The sequence below is a fragment of the Ambystoma mexicanum genome, chromosome 10, assembly GCF_040938575.1.
Source record: "Ambystoma mexicanum isolate Mex_15411 chromosome 10, UKY_AmexF1_1, whole genome shotgun sequence".
Lineage (NCBI taxonomy): Eukaryota > Metazoa > Chordata > Amphibia > Caudata > Ambystomatidae > Ambystoma > Ambystoma mexicanum.
Window position 1 is genome coordinate 290,118,345 of NC_090932.1, and position 24,193 is coordinate 290,142,537.

The following is a 24,193-nucleotide window of genomic DNA, read 5'->3' on the forward strand; positions in this document are numbered from 1 at the left end:
TTCAGAAACCGCGGTGGCCCACAGAGGCGGGCAAAGGGCAGAACCAAGGGCTCCCACAGCAAGATACAGAGGACTTAAGGTGTGCCCGAGAAGCTTCAGAGAAGTAGGAGAGGCGTTGGGAGCTTTGAGAACTGTGCGTTGCTTAGGGTCCTCAGCTGGTGATGGGCGGAACAGAGAGAGCAAAAGGAAGGGACCCTAGGGTACCTCTGCGGGATGCGAGTGGCAGGCTGGAGGAAAGTCTGAAGGCCACATAATGTCCATGTGGGCCGGGGGTCCAGCCGTTAGCAGGGTAAGGCCTATGAGGTAAAGATGATGGTGGTAAACTGCGGCCCGGATGGTGGCAGATCTCAGTGGAGGGCGCACGTAATGGCAGCAAGCTGGGTGGCGAAGTGGTGTTACCCTTCCTAGTTGGTGATGCCGGGGGTATGAATTCCAGGAGAGCTGCTGCCCCTCCCCCAGAGGCAAACAGTAGCGTTGGTGATCCCACCCCTATCAAGCACCACAGGGGTGGGGGGGTGAGGCATAAGTCGGGGGGGTTATGGAGGCAGAGGTGCAGCTTGAAGTATTTCATATGGGCCCCCCCTCCATAGGGGACCACGGAAGAACACCGGCGAGTCAAAGAGGACGGCAGTCAAGCCGGGCACCCCCAGGCCGCTGGCAGAGGCAGGGGCCAGGACCCCCACTGACAGACTGGATCTGAGCGGCAACGGCCGCAGCGTTATCTTCGGCTTGGCAGGCTGACCCAAGCGCTGATGCAGATGTGAAGTGGGGCTGCTCCGCCGGGCAATCCTAGCCGGGACCTCAGCGAGCTCCACAGCACAGGCGGTAAGGAAGGAGACCCCCCCGGTGGGGCAGGGGCCGCCCTCCAGAGCGGGCTGAGGCCACTTTCTTCTGTGGGCACCGAGAGGGGGCGGGGGGCCCAAGCAGGACCTCGGTCACCCGAGTGCGGCGGCACGGTTGACCGCAGTGATGAGGGGGTCTCAACGCGCTGGGGCCCCTGCCTCACCCTAGCACCAGGAACGTCGCTGATGGGTCGCTGCAGCGCGGCCCGACCGCCATCTTGGGAGCGCACGGCGCCTGCCGCCACCAAAGTTATCAGCTGCATTCTGCTTCCAGCACACGCGGAGGGCTTAAGTTGCCCTCACTCGAGCCCCCGCCACTCCGCCACAACCTGCCGGCATCCGTGCCTCGAAGAACAGCAGGAACCGGAGAATCAAAGGGAGAGCTGCATGCCCCGTATGGAGGCATTTAGAGGAGCTGCCACATCGCTGGCGCTCCAGGCCACGCCCTTCCCTCTGTGTTTTCTTAGTGGCAATCCGGACTGTTTCCTTCTTGTCTGGCTTTGCTATGGCTTGCCTTCCTGTCGCTTACAGAGCACGTTTGTTGGATCGCTAGCTGGGGGTTTGCTTCTCTCAGCACCCGGCGCGGTTCTGTCTTTAGTACCTCCCATTTCCAAGATTGACCGGAGCCGAGCTTTCCTCGCTCTCCGTATTGGTACTCCTTTGGCAACGTTCTGCACCCATCACGGAAGATCCACATTCTGACTATCATCCTCCTCCTCTGGAAATTGCGAATCATCTTCTCATTAGGGTTTTTATATGCCTCACAGCTTTTTCCCCTTTATATCGGATATCCCGGAAACAAAGTCCCTGTTCTGCCTTTTAGGCAGCCAATGTGGCTTCCTTTCGTGGCAGACCATACCTCCTTGCAACATTATGTGTTACTACTGAGTTCTGCAATTGTATTCGCTCTCCTCTCTTGCTTCTCCACTCTTTTTGACTGCTTACTCTCTGTTCTCTCCTCCTCTCCCTGTCTCCCTTTTCCCATCTCCTCCCCTCCTCCCTTTTCTTTCTTCTGTGCACTTACTCTATCAAAATTGTCCCTGGACTTAGTATGATAGGAGTCTCGTCTGTCTCCTCCACCCTCCCCTTACTTGTTTTTTGCCCCCCCCCGCATCCCCTTCTAGCACTATCTGAAATGTCGTCAGGCCTTGTACGATAGTCGCTCGTTTTGTTCCTCCTCTCCCTTTCTGCACCCCTCTCCCTCACCTTTAGTTTTCTCCGGCTCTACCAGAAATGTTGTCAGGCCTAGTACGGTAGTCTCCTGTCTGTTTCCGTTTCCTTCCCACTGTCCCTCTCCCTTCTTTATCTATGTCTTAGCTCTTGCACTATTTGAAATGTTGTCAGGCTGCTGAGTATGATAGTTAATTTCACATCCTTACTGTTCATGGCCTGTAATAATGTAATTGTATTTTCCCTTGTTCCCTCCCTTGCTTTGAAGTGCTTTGAAACACATTGTGTATAGGCGCTATATAAATAAACTATCATATATCATTAATAGTGTGCCAGAAACAGAGTGGATAAAACATATTGAGTCTACTCTAGGGGCCTTGTTCCCTCGAGACACTACTGTCGATATACCGACAGAACATTAGAGATGTAAATTATCAGTACTAGAGCTCACTAAAGGGATTGAGAAATTAAATAACTTCTGTGCCGCAGGTCCAGATGGAATGTGTAATAGCCTTATTAAATTAGCACCTGGTAAATAAGCCCTGGCTTTATCTATTGTATTTAACAACATTGAGGACTGTGGAGTGTTACATTTGAGTTGGAATGAGAGTTTGATACTACCAGTATACAAAGAAGGCTGTTGGTCCAACCCTGCTAATTATAGGCTGTTAGCGATGCTTGATATTCCTGGCAAAATCTTTGCTAAAGTGTTACTCCGAGAACTTACTGACTGGATTAATGAAAATAAAATACTTCTCCATTATCAAATTGGCTTCCGCGCTAAATCGAATACCACCCACAATCTTATGATTTTAGTGTCAGCAGTTGAATATGCACGTAATATCCGGCAGACCGCGGTATATGGCGCTTTTGTAGACTTCAGAGCAGCATTTGCCACTGTAATGCGTAATCGCCTCTGGGAGAAACTTGTTAAATGGAATATCCTGCATGGTCTGTTACGGATGTTTCATAATGACTCCACCGTTAAGGTTCGCATTGTTGGAAGGGGGAAATTGTCTCGATCGATTGGTACCTGCAGAGGAATTAAACAAGGTTGTATTATGGCAGCAACATTGTTTAACTTATACTTAGCTGACTTTGCGACAGCCTTTAATAATGTGAACCACTATCCAGTAAAAGTTGGCGCTCTGAAAATTAATTGGCTTGGGTACGCTGACAACCTGTTCTTGCTTGATTATACACCTAAAGGCCTTCAGAACCTGCCAGATGCAGTATCAGTGCATGCGGGGAACTGAACGGACTTAGAGTAAACATAACCAAAGCAAAGATAATGGCTTTCACTGGAAAGGCTAAGCTGAAAATTAGCCCGTTCTGGACATTCAATAATGCACAAATGGAGCAGGTTAGCAGGTTAACATTAGTGCATTCATTGGGAGGAATGGTGGATGCTCTATTAACACTGTGCTGTTGTTGTACACCATTAAGATCATTCCCACATTGATGTATGCAGTGGAGGTTTGGGGGCATCGCTATCAAGGTGAATTGTGCAAATTTGAGGCTAAGATACTTTGCATTTCTTTCTGAATGCCAAAAACACTCTTGGTCAAATTATCAGGCTAGAGTTTGACGTAAAAAGTATATGGGCAGTCATGATTGAAAAAATGATAACGTGGTACGAAAGAATAAGACTGCTTTGCAGTGATACTATAATTGTTACCTACATTGAAGCATTTGTAAAATTAGATAGACAAGCTACAAATGGGACACTGGGGCGCATAATATTGTTGCATCAACGGTGGCTGGAGGGTTTTGAACATGCCACAAATGACTATCAACCTGTGACATGTAAACAATGTCTCAAAAGGAAAGTTATGGATTACAGTTTAGAAACTGACCTTACTCAGTTGGCCATCAAATGCAATAGTGGACCCTATGTCCAATACAGAATATAGCATGTAATCGAGCCTTTTTATATAACGGCCTACCCTGAAAGTGGTATTGTGCGACAATACCTGCTGCTTAAGTTCAATGTCAGTGAGGTCTTGGAGATCAAAAGTGCAGGTATGTATTGTGTGTTTTTGTATTTGTAAATGCAAAGCCCATTTTTGCCTATGCGTATATTAAATAAATAAATAAATAAAGCGGGGGGGGTCCCCTGCATATGCTGCATGGAAGCCGCCTCCCCAATCGGGTCCTCCGCCCACCACCTTTTGCGGGCTCCGCCAGCTTCCACTCACTGCCCAGGGACCTTCACATTCCGTTCACCAAGGGGGGTGTGGGGGCAATCACTGCTGCATGCTTTTAGACCCTCTGTGTATGGTTTGTGTCCTCGATTGGATCCCTTCCCCACGGCATTTTCGGGCTCTGCCCAGTTTTCTCATGCCAACACAGGCAGCAAAGTACATAGAGGGGGAGGGGAGCACTATCCACAGAGGGTCTCTCCTTTACTGCGCTTATGTTGGTGGTCCTTCTCTTGTGCCCGGCCCGCTCCAATAGTGAAGCCTGGCTTGCTTTCTCCTTTGTCCGGATCGGAGCTCAGGGCCGCACGTCCCTAAGCACTGGCGGCCATTTTAACACACATCCTTTGGATAACTTGGACTTATGGCAATTGAGTTTACATTGGCTAAATTGCATAACTTTGGAATTAACATACATCGTAATATATTTCCTCTATAAAATGAGTACACCTGGTTATTTTTTGTAATCCTTGCCCTGCTGTTGTAGTGGGGAGTGCTTTGTCTGCTTAAAGCAACAAAGGCAGATGTCACTCCTCTACACATCACTTATCAGGAATGGATATTTATAACCTTTTCACTCAGACTATTGATGTACAGATTTAAGAGTAAGAGTGCAAGTGTGTGCCACTACCTAACATCCATAGATGACTGACAGGAGTTTGTTTTCCCTTTGCCACAAATCTGACAGTCCTTGTTAAACCCTTTGCATCCCAACCAGTATGTTCACAAGAGAAGAACTACCAACGCCTTCAGAAATAAGTTCTATTTTTGCAATCGGAATCTGTTGACTGATCACGATATGCGTGATTATTTGACATTTCTGCACAAATATTTGATTGTGCTTGAAGGATCTCTTCTTTCAGAGCCCATGCAGGTGCTGTTCTGTAAACCCTTATCAGTAGATTTGCAAGATGCCTTTTTGTTTAAGAAACCATATTTGCAGGGTTTGGTAAAGTTTTCCTTTTCCCAGTTGCAGCTGGTAACATGACCGTCTGAGAGGTATGGATACATTAGAGGTACTAGCACAATTATGAGACCATTTCAGTAACACTGATGAGGATTGAGCAAGCACCAGCTGATGAATGGCGAATCCCTGACATAGTACAGCTGTTGTGGTATTAACTGGCCATTGATCGTAGCAGGTGGAAAATGGTGCAAGTACCTTGGCGTCTAATAGCAGTGCCTGGCAAATGCCTAATACCTATGCACAATCCAAAACTGTTGGATTTTCCAGTGCTTGTTTTTAACAGGACTTCAGTGAAAGACATGTCCAGTGCTTATAAATAGAGTGGTTGAAGGCAGGCCTGGTTAAGACATTTGATTACATCAGTAGCAGGTTTACAACTCCAATTAAGTCATTAGTCTCTGGAAGGAGTCAGAAATGAGAGGCAGACATAAAGTTTTAATATTCTCATTAACAGACCTCTTATTAAAAAAAAGGGTTGGATAAAGGCCTCTCTGTCCCTATCCTAAAGAGTTTCCCTACCTATGAAACTAAAACTGAAGGTCAGTCTGTGTCAGTCGTCAAACTTAAAACTGCCCTTGTGTCCAACACATACTAATCTAGCCCTCACACTAGAAATTAAAAACTAAGGGTGCGGGGAAATATCTCTGGCTCCTATTTGGCAAAAAGTGAATCAAAGCAAGTAGATGCATGCAACAGAAAATTGTCTTTTCCAAGGAGACATTTTTGGATCCAGAGGAGGATTCCCTTCCCCTGGACATCCAGACAGGATGGCAAAAAGTGTTTCTTTCAAGCAACCCTTTGTTTGGGTTCTTTGTACCAGGTTCAGAAGGTTCATGTGCAAGTAGTATGTCTTGTACCCTTTAGCTCTTTCAGGGTTTCTTTGCACTAAGTTCACAAAAAGGATCTTGTTCAGATGAGGTGTTCTAAATAACGTTATTTTGTTAACATATTTGGTATCTTGTTCTATCACCTGATGTGCTTGTCCACCAGGTATCCTCCTATGAGCTCTTCAGGTCTCTGGATATACCCCTCTGCCAGGTATTTTGGTCTAAATATGAAAAGGTCTTTGTTTTACTTTACAACTTCAAATGCCTGGTATAGCTATCCACCCAGATATTTTCCAAGTCCTTCCTAGAGTCTCTGGTATTTGTTTCTACCATGTGGCTTGCAAAGTAAGTAAGTCTCTTTCTGCACCTTTAGTAGATCTCCTGGTATACTCCTGTGCCTTGAATTCTTAGTAGGTTCTTCAGCTCTCCTGGTATACTCTCCTGCCAGGTATCTTCCCACCACTTCAAAGATTTGATTTAACTTCAAAATGCCAGGTGTTTTGATTGCCAGGACTTACTTTCATTAACCTCTCAGATCCCTGGCGTACTCTTCTGCCAGATATCTTCTCACAATGTCTCATGCTTTCATGTACTTTGAATGGATTGCCTGGTATACTCCCCTGCCAGGAATTCCTTTCTGGGGTCTTGAAGATCCCCTGGTATACTTCTCTGCCAGGTATCTCGCCCCCCAAATGTTTACTGCCTGATGTACTTTTCATCGGGACTTCTTCTTTGTTTCACTGTCCTTTGATAAAACACAGTTGTATTACTTCACTGTGCTTCCATGTCATTGGCTTGAGATACTGCTTGTTCCAACTTTTCCCCTCATTGATATCTCATTCAAGAGGACTTGTTCAAGTCCTGCCTTCATTGGTATTTGTTTGCTTGGTGGTAACACTCGATCCAATTTTCCCCACATTGACAGCTCATACATGGAGACTTGTTCAAGTTCTGTCTTTGCAGTTCATTTGGTCGGTGTTCAAATATTCTTATTTGCTTACGTGCCTGTCTGTACGCCCCAGAGTTCACAATGGCTCTGGGCAGACTCACTGTTGTCTTGCAGCATCCCCGGCCCGTAGCACGTTGCTTCGGTGAAGCTGCCTCTCTGGGACGACCTCCCTCGCACTGCAGACCTTCCTTCAACTCTCCCGGCAGCTCTGCATTCACCTGCTGGCAAGCCTGCTCCTTCTCGGCATGACTCTCCCCGGTAGCCCTGCTGTTGCTGTCAGTTATCGGACGGTGCTCCCACGGTGTACCCCTTGCGCCAAGCTGGTATGTAGCTGCGAGTTGCTGCCTCTAAGTGCCTGCTCTTGGCAGCACAGTATTTTTCCCATACTCCCTCCTTCTCATGCTTTTCTGCTTTCTTGAGTACACACACCATTTTTAACTGTCCTGCGCACTCATACCTTTTCAAAACAACCAGTCTGTATGTTCAGCTTTTGTGTTTCATTCCATCTACATTAACTTCTTCTTCCTCTTCTTTGTCTCGGTACTTGAGGCATTATGTGAGTGGAGTTAATAGAATTTCTAGGTTTCCTAAAGTGATATTGTTTAGGACTTTCACTTAGAAAAGCATTAGAAACAGGAGGTGTTTGGTATGTGTCCTGTGTGGATGGGGTATGAATTATATTTTGTCTAGAGTGATTTGGAGGAAGGGGACTCTGGGTCATCCAACGGAAGGGCTTTGTATAGTGACAACAAGAACTTGGGAATTATAAGATCCTCTTATTTAGAAGGGGAAGAATACTGCACCTCCCCTGATGGGGTCGCTACATTCCCCCAGCAACCATAGCCTCCCACATGATCCTCCCTCATAGTATCACCCCCAGGCTCTGGAAGCAGCTGCCGTTCTCTGGCCACATGGGAGGAGATTCCCTACTGGGGAATCAGTAATGACTCCATAGGAGTCATTACATAATCTCAGAAGACTGCTTTGAAAAAACACTGGCAGGCACTTTGATTGCAAATTTTGATGGTGACGCTTGATTAAAGCGAGCTCAGAGTTCCCATGAGGAGGTGTTTGGGTCAGGAGGGCCAAGAACTGGGTGGGAATGGCCATACGGATTAGCATGGCTATGGGCAGTCAATGTGTCGGCAAATAAACCAAGAACACCTACAGGTTGTGTCCTTCCTCCTATGCCATTCCTCCTTATCTGTACTCTAATGCAATAGTTTCAGTTTATAGATGTCGCAAGAGACACCTAATAGCACAGACCAAAATGTCGCTAAAAAATGGCCAGAAGATCTGTCCAGCATGTTGATTAAATTAATATGCCAATTTAATATTGGACTCCCACGTTCCTCAAGTCTGAATGGATCTCAAATGAATTTGATAATGTTCAAAAATTGTAGGGGAGCAATAAAATCAATACAAACTCATTACATTTTTCTTTTAGGATTCACCAGACTTAGTTAAGGTGATAGAAAACATGACATTCATTGTGGGCAGTGCATAACTTTATAGAAGGTTTTGGAAATGTTCTCTTTAAGCCTGACTGAGAAGCCAGCCATGCACAAACTAGTTTGATGGAACCTAGGATCAGGGCACAGAGCTGCAGTACAGGGCGGTCTGCACCACTCTTACCACCTACAACCGCAGTACTGTTTTTTTTTTTTTTGCTTCAAATAAAATTAGAACAAAGTGAGGGCCTCACTCAGTTAATTCCCCTTGTTCAAGACCAGATCGAATCCCAGTCATGAGTTTCATCTTGTGGTGCCAATGGGCACTGTCTAGTCCTTCTCTTGTCTTTGTCGGGTCAGAATTATAGTTCTCACGCAAGGAAGGACCTAGTGTATGTGTTGTATATGGTGCTTCCATGATTTTGTAGCCATAGTGCTGAGCCAGGGTGCAACCTACTCTCACTCTGCCTTTCATCAGAGGTGTATCTCCTGAGGACTTTTGGAGCTATAACTAGCCAAGTAGAGTTTTAGGAACTAGGTCGGCTTGTTGCCTTTTAAAAATATAGATGACCGAATATAAACTTAAATGCAGCAAAAATGGCAGACAAGTGGCTGCATTAGACAGTGTGCTTAGCGTTTAGCTTCATTCCTTTCTACCATGAAAAAATCACTAATTTAAAAAACTGGTAAGTATTTATGAAACTGTAGCAACCCATCATGAGTGAATAAATTGGTTTTGTATGAAGATTAAAGTCAAACCAGGCATGCATCCATATGCTTGTTTGAAGTAGCTTATCTGTAGTTCTTCCACCCATATTTAACCTTACATACTCTTACTTTATTTAGGTACTGACTTCACCAACTACCATCTCATTGTAAAGCGAGCCAGTCAGCACCTGTTCCCTTTGCAACAGAACTTGTTAAAGTTCTCCCTGTCCCTGCGTTCCTACTCTGCTACTGTGCAGACATTCCAACAGGTAAGTCTGACATTCAGCCTGCTGTGAATTTTCCATTGCTGGTAAAGGAAATGGTCATTCCATTGGGTGCAATGTTTGATTGCTGGCTTTGATATTTTACTGGGAAATGCAGTATCTGCGGACACTGAGCAATGTTGAATTTCCTTTTTATGTAATAAACAAATACACTATTAAGTATTTGTATTTTATTTGGATTTATAGAGCGCTTTATGCCAAAGCGCTGTACACAAATATTTACTGAACGGTACAAATGAAGTGCTAAAATGACATGATAGTCAAATGTTAGGGGGAGAGTAGAAGGTCTTTAAGGTCAAAGCAAAAAAAGAGTATAGGAAAAAAGGTAACTTGGAGAAAGTGGGAGCGTGTTTCAGTGTAGTGTGGCCAAGAGAGGGGAAACGAAAGCGGGATTGGGCACAGTGTGGCTGGAGAACTGATAAAGGGAATTGAGACTGGGAGCGAAGAGAGCAGGAGTGAGAATATAATGAGCAAGGAAGAGAGATAACTGGGCCATATTGGGAAGAGACTTCTAGACAAGGCAGAGAAAATTAAACTTGGACTAGAATGAAAAGGTAACCATCAAAGGGAAGGGAGCTGAAGAAATGGAGTCGCAAGGGGAAAGAGAAACAGGAGATGGATAGATGAGTTATAGATGAACTTTAAAGCTCTTAGATGTGAGCCACAAAGTCCAAAGCAAAGACAGGAATAGTAGAAGAGACGAGAAAAGATGAGAGGAAATTAGCAACTTGGAAGCATGAAATGTGAAAAAATGTCCCTTTACGAATATTAAAAATATGAACCCTGCAATAGCGAGAGAGATATGCACACAGTAAAGGAAAGAGAGGAATCCAAGTGGATGACGAGATTACAGGTGGATAGAAAAATAGGGAGTGAAGGAGGAAAGGAAACTGAAGCAGAAGACAGCGGATGAGGTATGGTTAAACCAAGAAAAGAACCTCGGTCTCAGAAGGATTAAGAATGTGATGGTGGTCAGCCATCCATGATTGGATGGCCTGAGGCATGAGGTCAAGGTAAATGGAGCAAGTGAAGGCAGAAAAGGATAGAAAAAGCGAAGTGTCTTCAGCATAGAGATGATGGGGCAGACCAAAGTATGAAATTATAGACATGGCAGGGGAGGTGTAAAGGGAGGAAAAAGGGCCCAGCACTGAGCCTTTGAGAACACTGGTGGTGAGATATTTGCCAGCCCTAGAAACTGAGTAAGTATGATTGGACAAGTAGGACTGGAACCGGTTCAGAAGAGCCCCAGAAAACCAGAAAGGAGAGGGAGGAAACAAGAGAGTGGTCGACTGTATCGAAGGCAGCTGACAAATTGAGAAGGATCAAGAGGGGGATGTGTGTTTCACATAGCTTGCAGAAAGGAAAGAGTCATAGGGCCTCATTATAAGTATTGCGGAATGGGTTAAAGGGTGCCGCTAATGGTGGCGGACCCGTTAAACCCATTCCGCAATATTACGAGGTCCCCTCGTGGGACACGCTCTGGATGTCTGGTTTTACCAGATGTCTAGAGCGGGTCCCTCGAGGGGACCAGGGAGCTAACAACGGGCCGGTCGTAATCGGCCCGTTGTTAGCTCCTGCACCCATTCCCATTGAGCCCTATGGGGGCTCAAATGGGAATGGGGAAGGTCCGGGCCCGGGTTCCCTGAAGGAGGAATAACCGGTCCCTCCGAACTTGTAATGGCCCGGTAATTCACCATTCAGGGAACCCGGACCCGATTTTGGAGGCAGCCATGCCGCAAATAGCGGCATGGCTACCTCCAAAGTCGTAATGAGGCCCATAGACTGAGAGCAGGGCTTTCTCTGTGGAGTAGCAAGGGCTGAAGCCAGATTGAATGCTAGAAATGATAGAGTTGGGGGTAATAAAGGAAGAGACTTGAGAATAGACAAAACGTTCAGGAATTTTGAAAGATAAGGGAGAAGTGATATAAGCTGGAAATTGGAGCGGAGAGAAGGGTCAAGTGAAGATTTCTTTAAGTATAGGAAGACTAGTGGTATGTTTAAACAAAGAAGAAAAATATAAAGCTAAGAGATAGACATTAAACAGAGCAGTAAGATGAGGCAATAGAGGAGGATAGACTTTAGAGATGTAAGAGGAAGGAATCGGATCAGAAGGGGGTTGAAGTGGGATGGGCTGTGGGCAGAAGGGCAGTGTCTGGTTGACGAAATGAGGACATACAAGCCAAATGAGATGGGGTTGAAGAGACAGAACTAGAAGATGGAGTAATAGCGGAGCGCAAGACAGCAAGCTTAGAGGAACAGTATTAGGCCAGGTCAGTGGCCGAGTGGGACAATGCAAGCGTAATATCGGAAAAAGTCAGAGAAAGAAAGAATACGAGTCAATATTTCAAAGAGGCGACAGGGCTGGGAGGAATGGAGTTGAGAAGATCTGAATAATAAGATTGCTTAGCAGAAAGACGAGCAGTGCCAAATGGAGAGTGACTAGAGCAGTCAGAATTGGAGTGAGACTTCAGCCAGCGACGCTTGCCAATGGGTACGCCGCAGAGTGCAAAGCTGAGGTGTGAGCTATGGTCGAGGAGGTTTCAGTGGGAGAAAAAGGAGAAGCAGGATAATGCGAGTCAGGGGCAGAAGATAAGGCGAGAGAAAGACAAGGCAGCGTCCTCACCGGAGAGATGCAAAAGCAATCTGAGAGGGGAAGTACAGATAGAAAGGAGTAGAGAAAATAAGGTCAAGATGAGAGTTAGAGGTGTGGGAATGGGATGTAGTGATAGGGCAAGAGGTGGTCTGAATTGAGAATAGGAGGCAGAAGAAGGAGTAGAAGAAAGATGAAGATTAAAATCACCCAGGAGGATAAAAGAGGTAGAGGAAGGAATAAGAGCAGAGAGAAGGGCGTTGAGGTCATCACAGAAAGGGCTAATGGGACCATGAAGGCGGTAGATCAGAAGGAAGGCCAAAGGATGGGGCTTCAAGAAAGAGGTATAGTGATACTCAAATGATGAAAAAAGTGGAAGAGTAGGGAAAGCAGGGGCAGTAGTAAAATAATGATGGAGAGTACTAACTAACCCCTACTCCCCCTTTTGAATGGAGTGGTGGGTGGTATGCAGAAAAGAGCAAGACGAAGTGGACAGTGTGCCTGGCAGATGCCTGCATTCAGCATCCACCAATCACGTTGTTCCCAAATTTAGATGGGTAAAATGGGTAGGCCACTAGTTTGCCATTAAAGCTGCCCTCCTGTGCAACTCACTCCTGATTGAACTACGGGGGATTGAGAACTTGGTGCACTTTCGCCATAAAGTAAAAACCTTCCTGTTTCCACCAAGAATATGAGGGCTGAGGGCGTAGGGGAATGGGTCTCTGTTGCTACCTTTTTAAGGTCACTCTGTACCCACTTCTTCAGTGTCATGATGCCTCAATGCGAGGTGATGATGTGCGCTTAATAAGTGTTGTACTATACCAGCAAGTGTAACAATATTGAGTGGGAGTACATCTAGTTATATGGAGATTAAAGGTATCCCATCATGCATTATGCCTAATGCTAACCCTTGCCAGCATAATTCTGATTTGTTTGTTATTCATTGGACCAAGCTAATGTCCAAGAGAAAATGCTCTGATCTAGACACTAATATCAGCCTCCGCAGTAGGTGGGATTTTGGCTAATGTGGCCAGTTTTTAGTACATTTTCATTACACTTCTACAAATGTTGCTTGGAGATGGTTTAGTCTGCCTATGATGTTTCTAAGAAGCATATGAGGGTACCCCCTGAACCAAGTGAACATCTTGGACAGAACATGTATATGCAACTTTTAGCACTTTGAGCTACTGCTGAATTGTTGCCAAGTTTTTATCTAGTTTTGTTTTGTAGATTGTTTTTTTAAAATTAGAAATCTTGATAAGAAACCAAAGAATGTGTGTTTAGCAGTTATTTGGTTCATGTATTATTAGAGATGTTATCAATCAACTTTCTGTTTGTTATATGAAGAGTAATTGTGTTTGGCGCCAACACCTGTTTACCTCTGCAAAGTGCTCCTCAGAACTCTGTGTACAAAAAAACGAATATAACAAAATGCATAAATTGAAACAGAAATAAAATAACACATTGAGAGAAAAAGATGGGGTTGGCTAGTGGCGCCACTCAGTTATCCAGAATTAATCACATTTTATCTCCATTATGCTTCTTTCTTTTGAGACGTTTCTGTACATTTTGTTAGTACATTTAGATGGTGCATATTCTTAATTAAAAAAAAAATACTTGACCTGTTCTTCACGGTTTTACAGTTTCTTCTGAAGCTTAATTGTCCAGTTAGCATTTTATTATTTCTACCATGCCTTGGGCATACACAAAGCTGCTTTGAGATGTCACTGCACATTTTTGCTAATATCCTTCGTGGAGCAGATTGGTTCCCTTTCCTCCCTCATGGCATGCTTCATTGCATGCTTAATTTTGAAATGCCACTGATTGTCTTAATTGTCTTAATTAAATATAAACAATGTTTCGAATGGATTGTGTCCTCCAACATATTCCTCATCTTAGATGTATTCGTCCAGCTTTGGCTGCTTTGGAAATTTCTCTCGCCGAGGGCACCGTGCGTCGAGGTCCCTCGGAGGCCTCCGTCGAGGGTGACATCATCGGGTATAAAAGTAGCACACGCAGGTTCCAAAATGATGATCACGGATCCGCACCGAGAATGTCTGTGGTGCCTCGGTGAAAACCACGACATGGAGGCCTGTACCAAGTGTCAGGCTATGACAGGCAAGGCCTTGCAAGAGAGGAAGGGAAAGCTACAGGTAGGTTGAAAACCCGACCGAAAAGTTGAGAACCCATGAGGCGAAATCTCCTCGATGCGAAAGGCAAAAACCTAGGTCTAGGTCCCGAAGTGGTTCCCACCACTCTTTGTCTTCAACGAAAAAGTCTAAAAAGAGACACCACCGGTCCCCTCCCACCTCGTCTTCTGACGTATCCCCCAAGAAAATGAAATGCCCCACAAAACATTCTTCCTCTGAAGAATGGGAAGCATTTAGAGTTAAAATGATGGAGGTTTTTGAAAAGGCTATGTCTTGGTCTACGCCTTCCTCGGAAGGCGGCCGAGAGTGTTACCGTTCCGATACTTGCCCGCCCTCGAGCCGGGTGACCGAAGCAGAAAAGATCGGGAACCTTCCAGGACCCCGAGTGATAAAGATCGCTCGAGTCGACCGCTCAAGGTCATCGACGCCGTCCGGAACCCGACACACCTCGAGGACGAGCCTTTGAAGATCGTCTCGACGCCCTTGAAGCCAGCTGGGTCGACGACTGTTATTTTGTCGACGCCATCGATGCCTGTGTTGACGTCGACCCCGAAGCCTTCGTGCCAAAAGTTTCAAAGGCTCCAGTTCCTCCGGAAACTGCCAAAATAGCAGCAAAAGAAAAAGCTGTAAAGACTACAAAGCCTTCAGCCTCTATTGTAACAGCTCCTCCAGAAAAAATGTATAAACCTCTGCCAAGGAAAGAATATTTTAAATCCTTGTCTTCAATTTTGAAGAACAAGAAAGCTCTGAGGAGGAGGTTGTTCCTTTTGGCCTAGATTATGGCACCCCTAATGTCCCAGAATGTCTTAATTTCTGAGGCAAGCAGAATGAGGGATTTAGTGGAAACTTTGCATAACGCAAGTGGAGTTGACACATCACCTGAAACAGAATTTGGCAGACCAGAACCAGGGGAACATGCCAGTCCCTCATACAGACAACAGATGACAAAGGTGGTGGATTATTTAGGATGGGCTAGACCACCAACCCGGTTCATCCAGGATGACCTGACTGACATATTGGATCATGGCCTCACCGAAGATCCGATTTTTACCCTTCCATGTATGTAGCCTTACAAAATAGGGTGGACAAAAATGGGGAGACCCCGGACTCAATTCCTCCTGTGAGTAAGTCCCTCACGTCAAAATACCGCCTTCCAGTAGCGACGCCGGCTATCTGTCCGAGAGTCTGGTGGTCCAGCCAGCCGCAGCTAAATCAAATAAGGTGGCATACCCTTCCATCCCTCCAGAAAGGGACAACAAGCGTGTGGATGGTTGGGCACACAAGGTATTTTCAGCTGGGAGTATGGCATTAAAATCAGCCAACTCCACATGCGCCTTGGCAAACATTTCATACAATCTGTGGATGTGCATTGCAATGGCGGCGGAGCACATACTAGAAGGGGAAGAAAGGGAAGGATTCCTAGCCATCGTTAGAGATGGAAAGGAGGCCATGCAGGAATCCCTTTAGTCTGTATTGGACACTGCAGATAGTGTGAGCAGGGCCACTAGCACAGTGATACGCAGATTTGCGTGGTTGCGAAAGTCTGGTTTCGCACCAGACCTGCAAAACCGTCTTTTCAGCATGCCTTTTGACAGGTCTCACCTTTTCGGCAACTAGGCTGACCAGAGCCTTGAGAGGTTGCAGACCTCAAAAACGGCTGCCAAATGTTTAGGAGCTGCTATTAGGCAACCTCAGCCTTTTCGTGCATCAGGACAATCTTGGAGGGGACGGTCCTATCGTTATTACTGCTCCTATGGAAAGGCGAGAGGAATGGCCAGTCAAAGAGGCCAGAGAAAAACCACTTGTGGTGGACGAGGGAAACGAGCTAAGCCAGCCCCAGCAGCAGCGTCTTTACCATCTGCAACTGCCACAAAACCACTTTGAGGACTTGCATCACAAGATACCTGTGGGAGGCACGCTGTCCCAGCATCTGCAAGAATGCAGAGCCATTACTTCAGATGTTTGGGCTCTAGTAATAATAGCCCAAGGTTTACTGCCTTCTTTTTCTAACGCAACCTCAAAGCAATCCACCGGTGAGGCACTCTTTGAAGTTTCCAGACCCGCTCCTACAGCAGGAAGTCTTAACCCTGCTAGAGAAAGGTGCTATAGAACCAGTGCCTGTAGCGGAGAAGAACAAGGGATGGTACTCCCCAAATTTTTTGATTCCCAAAAAGGACGGAGACCCATCTTGGACTTAAGAGGCTTGAACAAGCTACTCGGGAAGGACAATTTCAAGATGGCTACTCTTTCTCAGATCCTTCTGGCCCTTGAACTTCAGGATAGGTTGGTGTCATTGGACCTTCAGGATGCTTATTTTCATGTGCCAATCCATCTCAAGCACAGAAAATACCTGAGGTTCGCGGTTGGTGACTCGCACAATCAGTTTCGAGTCATAAAATTCGGGTTGACCTCCACCCCGAGGGTCTTCACCAAGTTGATGGTAGTGGTGGTGGCGAACCTCAGGAGAGGGGCGATTCACGTCTACCCCTACGTGGACATTTGGTTGATCAGGGCGCGTTCTGACGAGCAAGCCCTGAATCATCTGAAAGTCACCTTCAACTTCCTCCACAGACTGGGCTTCTCCCTCAATTTCAATAAGTCACAAATGTCACCTTCCCAACAGCTCCAGTACATAGGGGTTGTATTAGACACATCCTTGGGAAAGAGCACGCCTCCCAAGTCGAGGGCTCAAGACATTCTTCAAATGGTTTCCAAATTTCAAATGCCCAAAATCTCCAGGCCTACGACTTCTTTCGGTTGCTTGGCCTCATGGCATCCTGCATTTTCCTAGTGCCAAAAGCACGCCTGAGGATGAGATCCCTTCAATGGGCTCTAAAGACTCAATGGTCCCAATTCTCAGGACAAATGACGGCGGGGAAGCTCATGCCAACGATCTGACAATCAGCGGTCGTTGGGTCTCCATCAGAGTCTAAACTACAACCTTTTGGAGCTGAGAGCAATCGGACTAGCGGTGAAAGCTTTTCTGCCATCTGTCAGGGGAAAAAATTTCCTGATAATGACGGACAACAGAGTGGCCATGCATTACCTAAACAAAAGAGGTGTAGGGTCACTACCTCTGTGCAGAGAGGCAATGCGGCTCTGGTATTGGGCAATTCAGGAAGGAATCTCCTTACCGGCAGTTCATCTAGCCGGGGAGGAGAATATGACGGCGGAAGCTCTGAGCAGGCAGAATACTGTGTCCCACGAGTGGGAACTGGCCGAGGAAGTCCTACTGGAGATCTTCGCCCTTTGGGGAACCCCTCAAGTAGACCCGTTTGTGACCGGAATCAACCGAAGTGCGAAAGGTATTGCTCAAGGGAATTTACCACGAGAGGAGCCCTAGAGGACGCGTTCGTGGTAGAGTGGAACTTCCCACTGCTATACGGGTTCCATCCGATCCCCGTCATTCCTCAAGTCATCAGGAGGTTAAGACGGTTCGGAAACCACATGATCCTAATTGCCCCGGATTGGACCAGGAGAACGTGGTACCCGGACCTTCTAGATATGTCCATCTGCCCTCTGTTAGGTCTCCCTCAGAGAGAGGACCTTCTCTCACAATAGGAGGGCCAGGCTCTCCATCCAAGGGTCAGGACTCTCAACCTTCATGCTTGGTATCTGAAAGGCTTAGATACAAGGATTGGGACCTTCCAGATGACGTCATGGAGGTGTTGCTTTCGGCAAGGCGGCCAGCAACAAAATCTTTGTACCATTGCCGCTGGAAGAAGTTTTGGCACTGGTGCAGGGAAAAGAATGTTGATCCTTTTCTGTGTTCTATCCCAGAAGTGTTATCCTTCCTCTTATCATTGACACATAGAGGTCTCAATGTTGGGACCATTAAAGGTCATCTTGCAGCACTTTCTATTTTCAAGCGCTCTTCAAAAGAATGTTCCTATTTTAAAATTCCTTTGGTAATACAATTCTTAAAAGGACTCACCAATGTCTTTCCTCCTTCTTTCCAAGTCCCGGTTTGGGACCTTAATCTGGTACTAAAGTTTTTGATGTGTGCCCTTTTGAACCTTTGCACACATGTCCATTAAGATTACTAATGTTGAAAACCGTTTTCTTGATTGCTTTAACATCTGCACGTAGAGTGAGCGAGTTGCAGGCACTGTCTTCTGGGCCACCCTATACTGTGTTCCACACGGACAGGGTTGTATTGAGGGTTAAACCCTCATTCTTACCTAAACTTGTGTCTGATTTCCATTTGAATCAAAAGATCATTCTGCCCGCGTTCTATCCTCCACCTCATCCCAGCAAGGAGGAGGAAAGATTGCACAGGCTGGACCCGAGAAGAGCTCTAAGCTTTTACATTTCTAGGCGCTCCAAGCTTAGAGTGGACGATCAACTTTTCATTGGCTACAGTGGAAGGAAGTTGTGTCAAAACAAACCCTATCACGTTGGATTGTGCTTTGCATTTCAGAATGCTACAGATTGGTGGGCAAAGATCCACCAGAAGGTTTGAGGGCCCATTCAACCCAAGGCATAGCCTCTTCGACAGCCCTTCAAAGAGGTGTTCCCATCAAATCTATTTGTGAAGCCGCGACTTGGTCTTCGCTGCACACATTTTCTAAATTCTACAATCTGGATGCTTCCCACTCTAAAGGTCTTGCTTTTGGTAAAGCAGTTGTCGGGGGGAAATTCTGCCGGGGTCGGCCGGGCCGTCCGCAGACCTCCAGGCAGGAAGGCCCCAACACCTCCCGTGTATCCCAGTTGAGACAGAGTATGAGACACACACAAGGAGCAAGGTGACTCTGCTGTTTATTAGACAAAACGGCAGGGATGGGTCAAGGAGCGTACGCGTCCGTCCTGACACACACACAATCGTGGGGCTCGCAGGCCCTTTTTACTGCATTATGACGCGCTATTTGCGTCACTTCAGAAAGTTAACAAAAAACCTATCGCCACTCTTAATTGGTTGCTCGAGTGGTAGGGTTAGTATAGCACACATATAGAGGACAATGTTAGTGGACAAAGGGTAGTCAGGTGATATATCTGGGTTGTCCCTACAATTAGATACATGAAAATTGTTACATGAAGACTCCTGAGGATTGGTTAATATTACTGACGTCAAAGATAAGAGCCCCATGTTCTGATTGGTGCACCCGTGAGCTTCCCAGCCTGGGACCACTGTTGTTCCCAGCTCTCGGTGTACCTGCGATTGCAACAATGTTTCACTATGGGTACGTGCAGACAATGTGAGGATTTATTCATAGTTGGAAGGCTGACCGCTCCCACTGTCGCAGATGTCCATTGAGCCTTTCAAGTGTATCTGCCTGTGTCTCGTAACGAGGGATCCAGACGCCTTTTCTCTCCTGGGTTTGGCATCTCGTCAGGTTCGACTTGGTCACGTGGGGAGGGACCGTGTTTGAGGCAGAATTCTGCACAATTAATATTGCTTTTCCACTGTGTGTCTGGTTTAATTTGCAGGTGTGACCTTAACGTTGGTGCGCGGAGTGCGAGGTTGCAACATCGTGCCTTTGATGCTTTGTTCTTGGAATGTGGGTTTGCAACATCGCGACCTTGGCTGGTTGTTTCACCGGGCCCCTTCTGCAAGATCAGCAACCAGACTCTTGCTTTGTTAATGTCCACGGGAGCTCTTGTTTGAGGCCTACTCGGGCCTGGTGCATAAGTGGTCCGTTTGGTGCATAGGTGCTTTAAGTTATAGTAGCATATAGTTCCATGACCAGTATCGTGTCTTCGTTATATTTCTTATGGTGATAACTGGTTTCAGGAGAAGCGTGAGCAAGCTTTGTAGATGAGTTCATGACGTGTCTTGCGTTTCTGCATTCTGAAAGCCTATGTAAAAATAATAAAAGATGCACGTCCGTGAATATGCCTGTCGCCTACGTCATAGCACTGAGTATATTCTTCGTGTAGATCGGTGTGGGAATGTCCAATGTGTATATTTGTACAGATGTGCTTCCCGTTGTCTAGGTCGTCATGGCATCTCTAACGACGTGTAGGTTTTAGTCTAGTTGGTCCGTGCCGCAGGTGTCGGCATGGCCAGTGCGGGCTGTTGGGCAGGCAGATGGACACATCCGTATGTTCCTATACCAGGGTATTTGGTCATCTGGTAAATGGACAAACTCTTCTCGTGGCGGGTGTCTGGGTCGTGACCCTCTAGGCCAAGCGCGAGAGGTGAAGGACGGGAGCCTGGTCTTCCATTCTCCCACTTCAGTCCCCCCTCTGGTCGACTTGTCGACCACAAACATATCCTTCTCGTTATCTCCTCTTACTCGCCATATCTTAGTTATTCCTCCTAGATGTCCATAATGGTTTACATGATCTTCAAATGACCAATACATATATTCACAGGTTCCTCCAGGAGTACAGTATACCCATTTCCCTATGTAACTCCTGGGGTGTCTTGGGTTCTCGATCTTCACTGATGGTGGGTCTAGATGGTTGGTGATGATTTGGGTGCGCAGCTTCTCCCTCTCCTGTATTATCACACCTGTATGTTGGCCGTCATCTGCTGGCATCAGGGGGTGCATTCCCACCATTTCGAGCAACTCGTCAGTGGTGCGTGCCTTCCGGGCCTTCCAAAATCTAATTATGATCAGCGTAGCTCCAGCCAAAATAGTACAACCCACTATTATTTTCAGTCCATCTGACAGCCAGGATGGCATCCATGACCATAATATTGAAAACCAGCTCTTATCCTTGTTTACACCGTTACTTTCATCCATCATTTTGGAGTGCATCTGGGCCAATTGTGAAACTGCTTCAGTCAGTGTACCATTATCAGCATCGTTGGCAGGTATGAACGTGCAGCATGATTGTCCTATCTTTGCACAAACTCCTCCTTCCATTGCTGTGAGAAGGTCCAATACATATCTGTTCTGGGGTGCTACCATTCTTATAGCTCGCAGCTCCTCTTTTATTGCGTTAAACCCATTTACTGTAGAATTGATGGTCATCATTAGTTCCCATCTAGTTATTTCGAGCCATTTCGCGTTTGCGTAAGCCTGCAGTCCCGGGTGTATTATTGAGGAGAAGAACATTGCTGCTCTGCTGAATAGTCTGTGTTCTGGCGGTATGGAGGTTAGTTCCGTTTCCGACCTTCCCCACAGGTAATTTCCTGTCAGTGGCTCTCCTTGTCTTTTTCTTCTATTTAGGACAGTATCATTGTTGTTGGTTCTGTTCCCTTGCTCCTCCTGAAGTGGTGCAGATCTCTTTTTTCTCTTGTCCCCTTCATACATTTTGGGAAAGTTCGCCACATTGACATGCTTCTTGGGTACCACTAGTGATGGTACATTGACGTGCACCATTGTGCACACACCATTCCACAGGGGGGGCAGTGTATGGTATGCCTTTTCTCCACAGGCCCAATAATGGTCCATTATTACTGCTGTTCCTGCTCCCCCCTCAGGTAACTCTGTCACACTTGCACAATTGGTGTTATATCCTACGTCCACCTCTCCTTTATGCTGGTAGCATACCTTGGGCGCAGTCAGCGGTAGTATTGTTATTGGGTCTTCATCTGTTTCTACCCACGTGAGCATTGGTACATACTTGATCCACGTCGTCCAACATCGGTGATTGTGGGCCTCGATAGTTGAGATAGTTTCCTTTGTTACCATGTTGCTACCAATCACTCCTATCTCCCAGCTGTTGTCCAGATACACCTTTCCTGTTATCGTCACCAGCGGCCTCTCCCAACATCCTTGTTTACCCAGAACTTCGGTGGCGTACCAATCACATGGTAGATACTGCAGTGTTACTTTCTTTGTTTCTCCTTTTGCAGGGCCACTTGTTATGTATCTGAATGCTTCAGCATGTAAACTGCTCTTGTGGTAACTCAAATAGGTCTTGAGGAAGTTGTTTTCATATGGATATGAGTCTCGTGTTTTCCATGTCATGTGCACTACCGTCCCTTGAAATCTTCCTTTCGTTTGGAACAGTGCCAAGTATATTATGCATTGTGCTGTCTTTTCATCAATTTCTGTGGCAACAAATGTTCGTGAAGCACTCATGGCGTATGGTATTAATGAGCAAACGTAGCAGCTGTCCTCAGTTGTCTGCTTACCAATGCGGGTCATGTGTTGGTACCATATGTTGTTTGTGACGTGTGCTGAATCTTGTATAAAATTATCAATACCTTTATTGTCTGAGTATGTGCTGCGTTTAACTCTATTTTGCTTGGGTGCAAGGTTACTACTATCACCTGACGTAACACCTGTTGCAGCAGGGGACGGGGGTATATTAGGTTTAGGTGCAGCAATAAAATTAATAGCATAGCTGTACTGCCATACAGAAGCAGCCAAGAACCCGGTGATCATCAAAATCCCTATTACTTTTATTACATATGCTAATCTCACCGGCATTTTGCTCTTACCTTGCTGCAGTCCTGGCAGCGTATTCTTGCGACGTTAAAGTTGCCTGCCTGAAAATTCTCAAAATGCTTGTTATTAAATGTTAGTGTTTTGTTTCCTTTAAGCTCTCCCTATCAAATAGTCATTCAGTGCCCAGGCGAAGAGCTGTTCCCACGCTACTCTAAGTGATCTGTCTCTTAGGATCGGCAAGTATGGGCGGAGGTGGGGCATGGAATATTCTATGGCCAAGAGGAATGCTGTGTAGTAGACACGCACCCTTCTCCTTTTTAGGTACGTTGGCCTTTTTATTTCGTATACAAATTGGTGTGACAATTCTTCTGGGTAGTTATCGTCTGGGAGTACCATCTACACCTGGGCAGTGAACTTGTTAGTAAGCTATTTTCTTAACAATACAATAATACGCAGTTCCTGTATGTGCGAGAGAAAAAGAGAACATTCACGTGTTTACATGTGTATTTGTGAGGAAATGTCTTTCAGTTCAGTTATAACTATACTTGGGGGTCAATGGGCGGGGGGTTTGGGCTTAGATGGCGGAAGTATTTTTACTCCTTGAGCGTGTGACCATGGGGTGGGCAGTATGGGGATCACCCCTTTCTTCGTCAGTTATTGTCTCCGGGGAAGTTGGGTAGTGACACGGTAAGGGAACAATTGGGTCGTTGTCTGTGGTAGAACTTCCTTCCTCTGTCGGGGATGTTGTTGCTGCTCTTCCACTGGACCTGTTGTTGGCGCTGGGGCGGGTCTGCAGTTTGTAGATCTTTACATCATGTAAGTGGTTCCAGGCACGCTTGTCTTTTAGTTTTACTGCTCTTGTTGATATGTCCTCTACCAGATGGGGGCCAGTGAACCTCTTATCGTTCCACTTTCTATTGAAATTGCGAAGTAGCACGTGGTCACCTTTGGCAAGTTTGCACAAGTTCTCCTTTTCCAATTCGGTACTGGCGGCTTCTTCTTGATTGCTGGTAGACCCGCCCCGTGTGCGCTCGAGCTGCTGAGACACAAACACAACACTAGTAATCAAAGAAGACACATATTGATACATTTCATCACCTAACACACTTGCTGAACTTTCGTGGTCAGTGAATGCCCTTGACGTTGGCGTTAGGGGAAGGCGCATTTGACGTCCAGTAACCACCTCGTGAGGGGTGAGGTGGTCGTCGGACCCTGGCCTATTCCTCAATTCAAATAGGGCTAATGGAAGGCAATACAACCAGCTTTTCTTTGTTGTTTGTTGTATTTTTGCAATTGCCTCCTTCAATAGGCCATTCAGGCGTTCACATACACCGTTAGCCTGTGGGTGGTATGCGCATGCAAATTTATGTTTTATGTTCAGCAAGGATGTGATATGCTGGAACATTTCGTTTGCGAAATGTGGGCCGTTGTCTGACCTTAACACCTCGCACACTCCCCACCTGGGGAAGACCTCCCTTACTAGGAATTTGGCTGCTCTAAATGCATCTGGGTGTGAACAGGGCCCTGCTTCAATCCATCTAGAGAATGGACATACTACTACAATCATATACCTATTACCTTGACATGTGTTGATCATATCAACATAGTCAATGTGAAGGTGCCGAAAAGGTCCCTCTGGCCGGGGTATGGTACCTCTTATCACCTTTAGGGTATGACCGGCCGTAAACTGCTGACATGTGAGACAATTGCTGATAAAATTTGACACATGAGAATTTAACTCGGGACAGAACCAATCTTCTCTAATTCGTGCT

At 46.2% G+C, this 24,193-nt stretch overlaps 1 protein-coding gene across 3 annotated transcripts in view; it reads left to right on the forward strand.

Annotated features, from left to right (window-relative positions):
- The window catches only part of UGGT1 (UDP-glucose glycoprotein glucosyltransferase 1), a 2,047,742-nt gene that overhangs the window by 161,994 nt on the left and 1,861,555 nt on the right, over positions 1-24,193 (forward strand). For all 3 annotated transcript variants that reach the window (XM_069617855.1, XM_069617854.1, XM_069617856.1), the window contains exon 4: positions 9,251-9,381. In XM_069617855.1, coding sequence (XP_069473956.1) covers positions 9,251-9,381 — 131 coding nt within the window. The remainder of the gene's footprint in view (positions 1-9,250; positions 9,382-24,193) is intronic.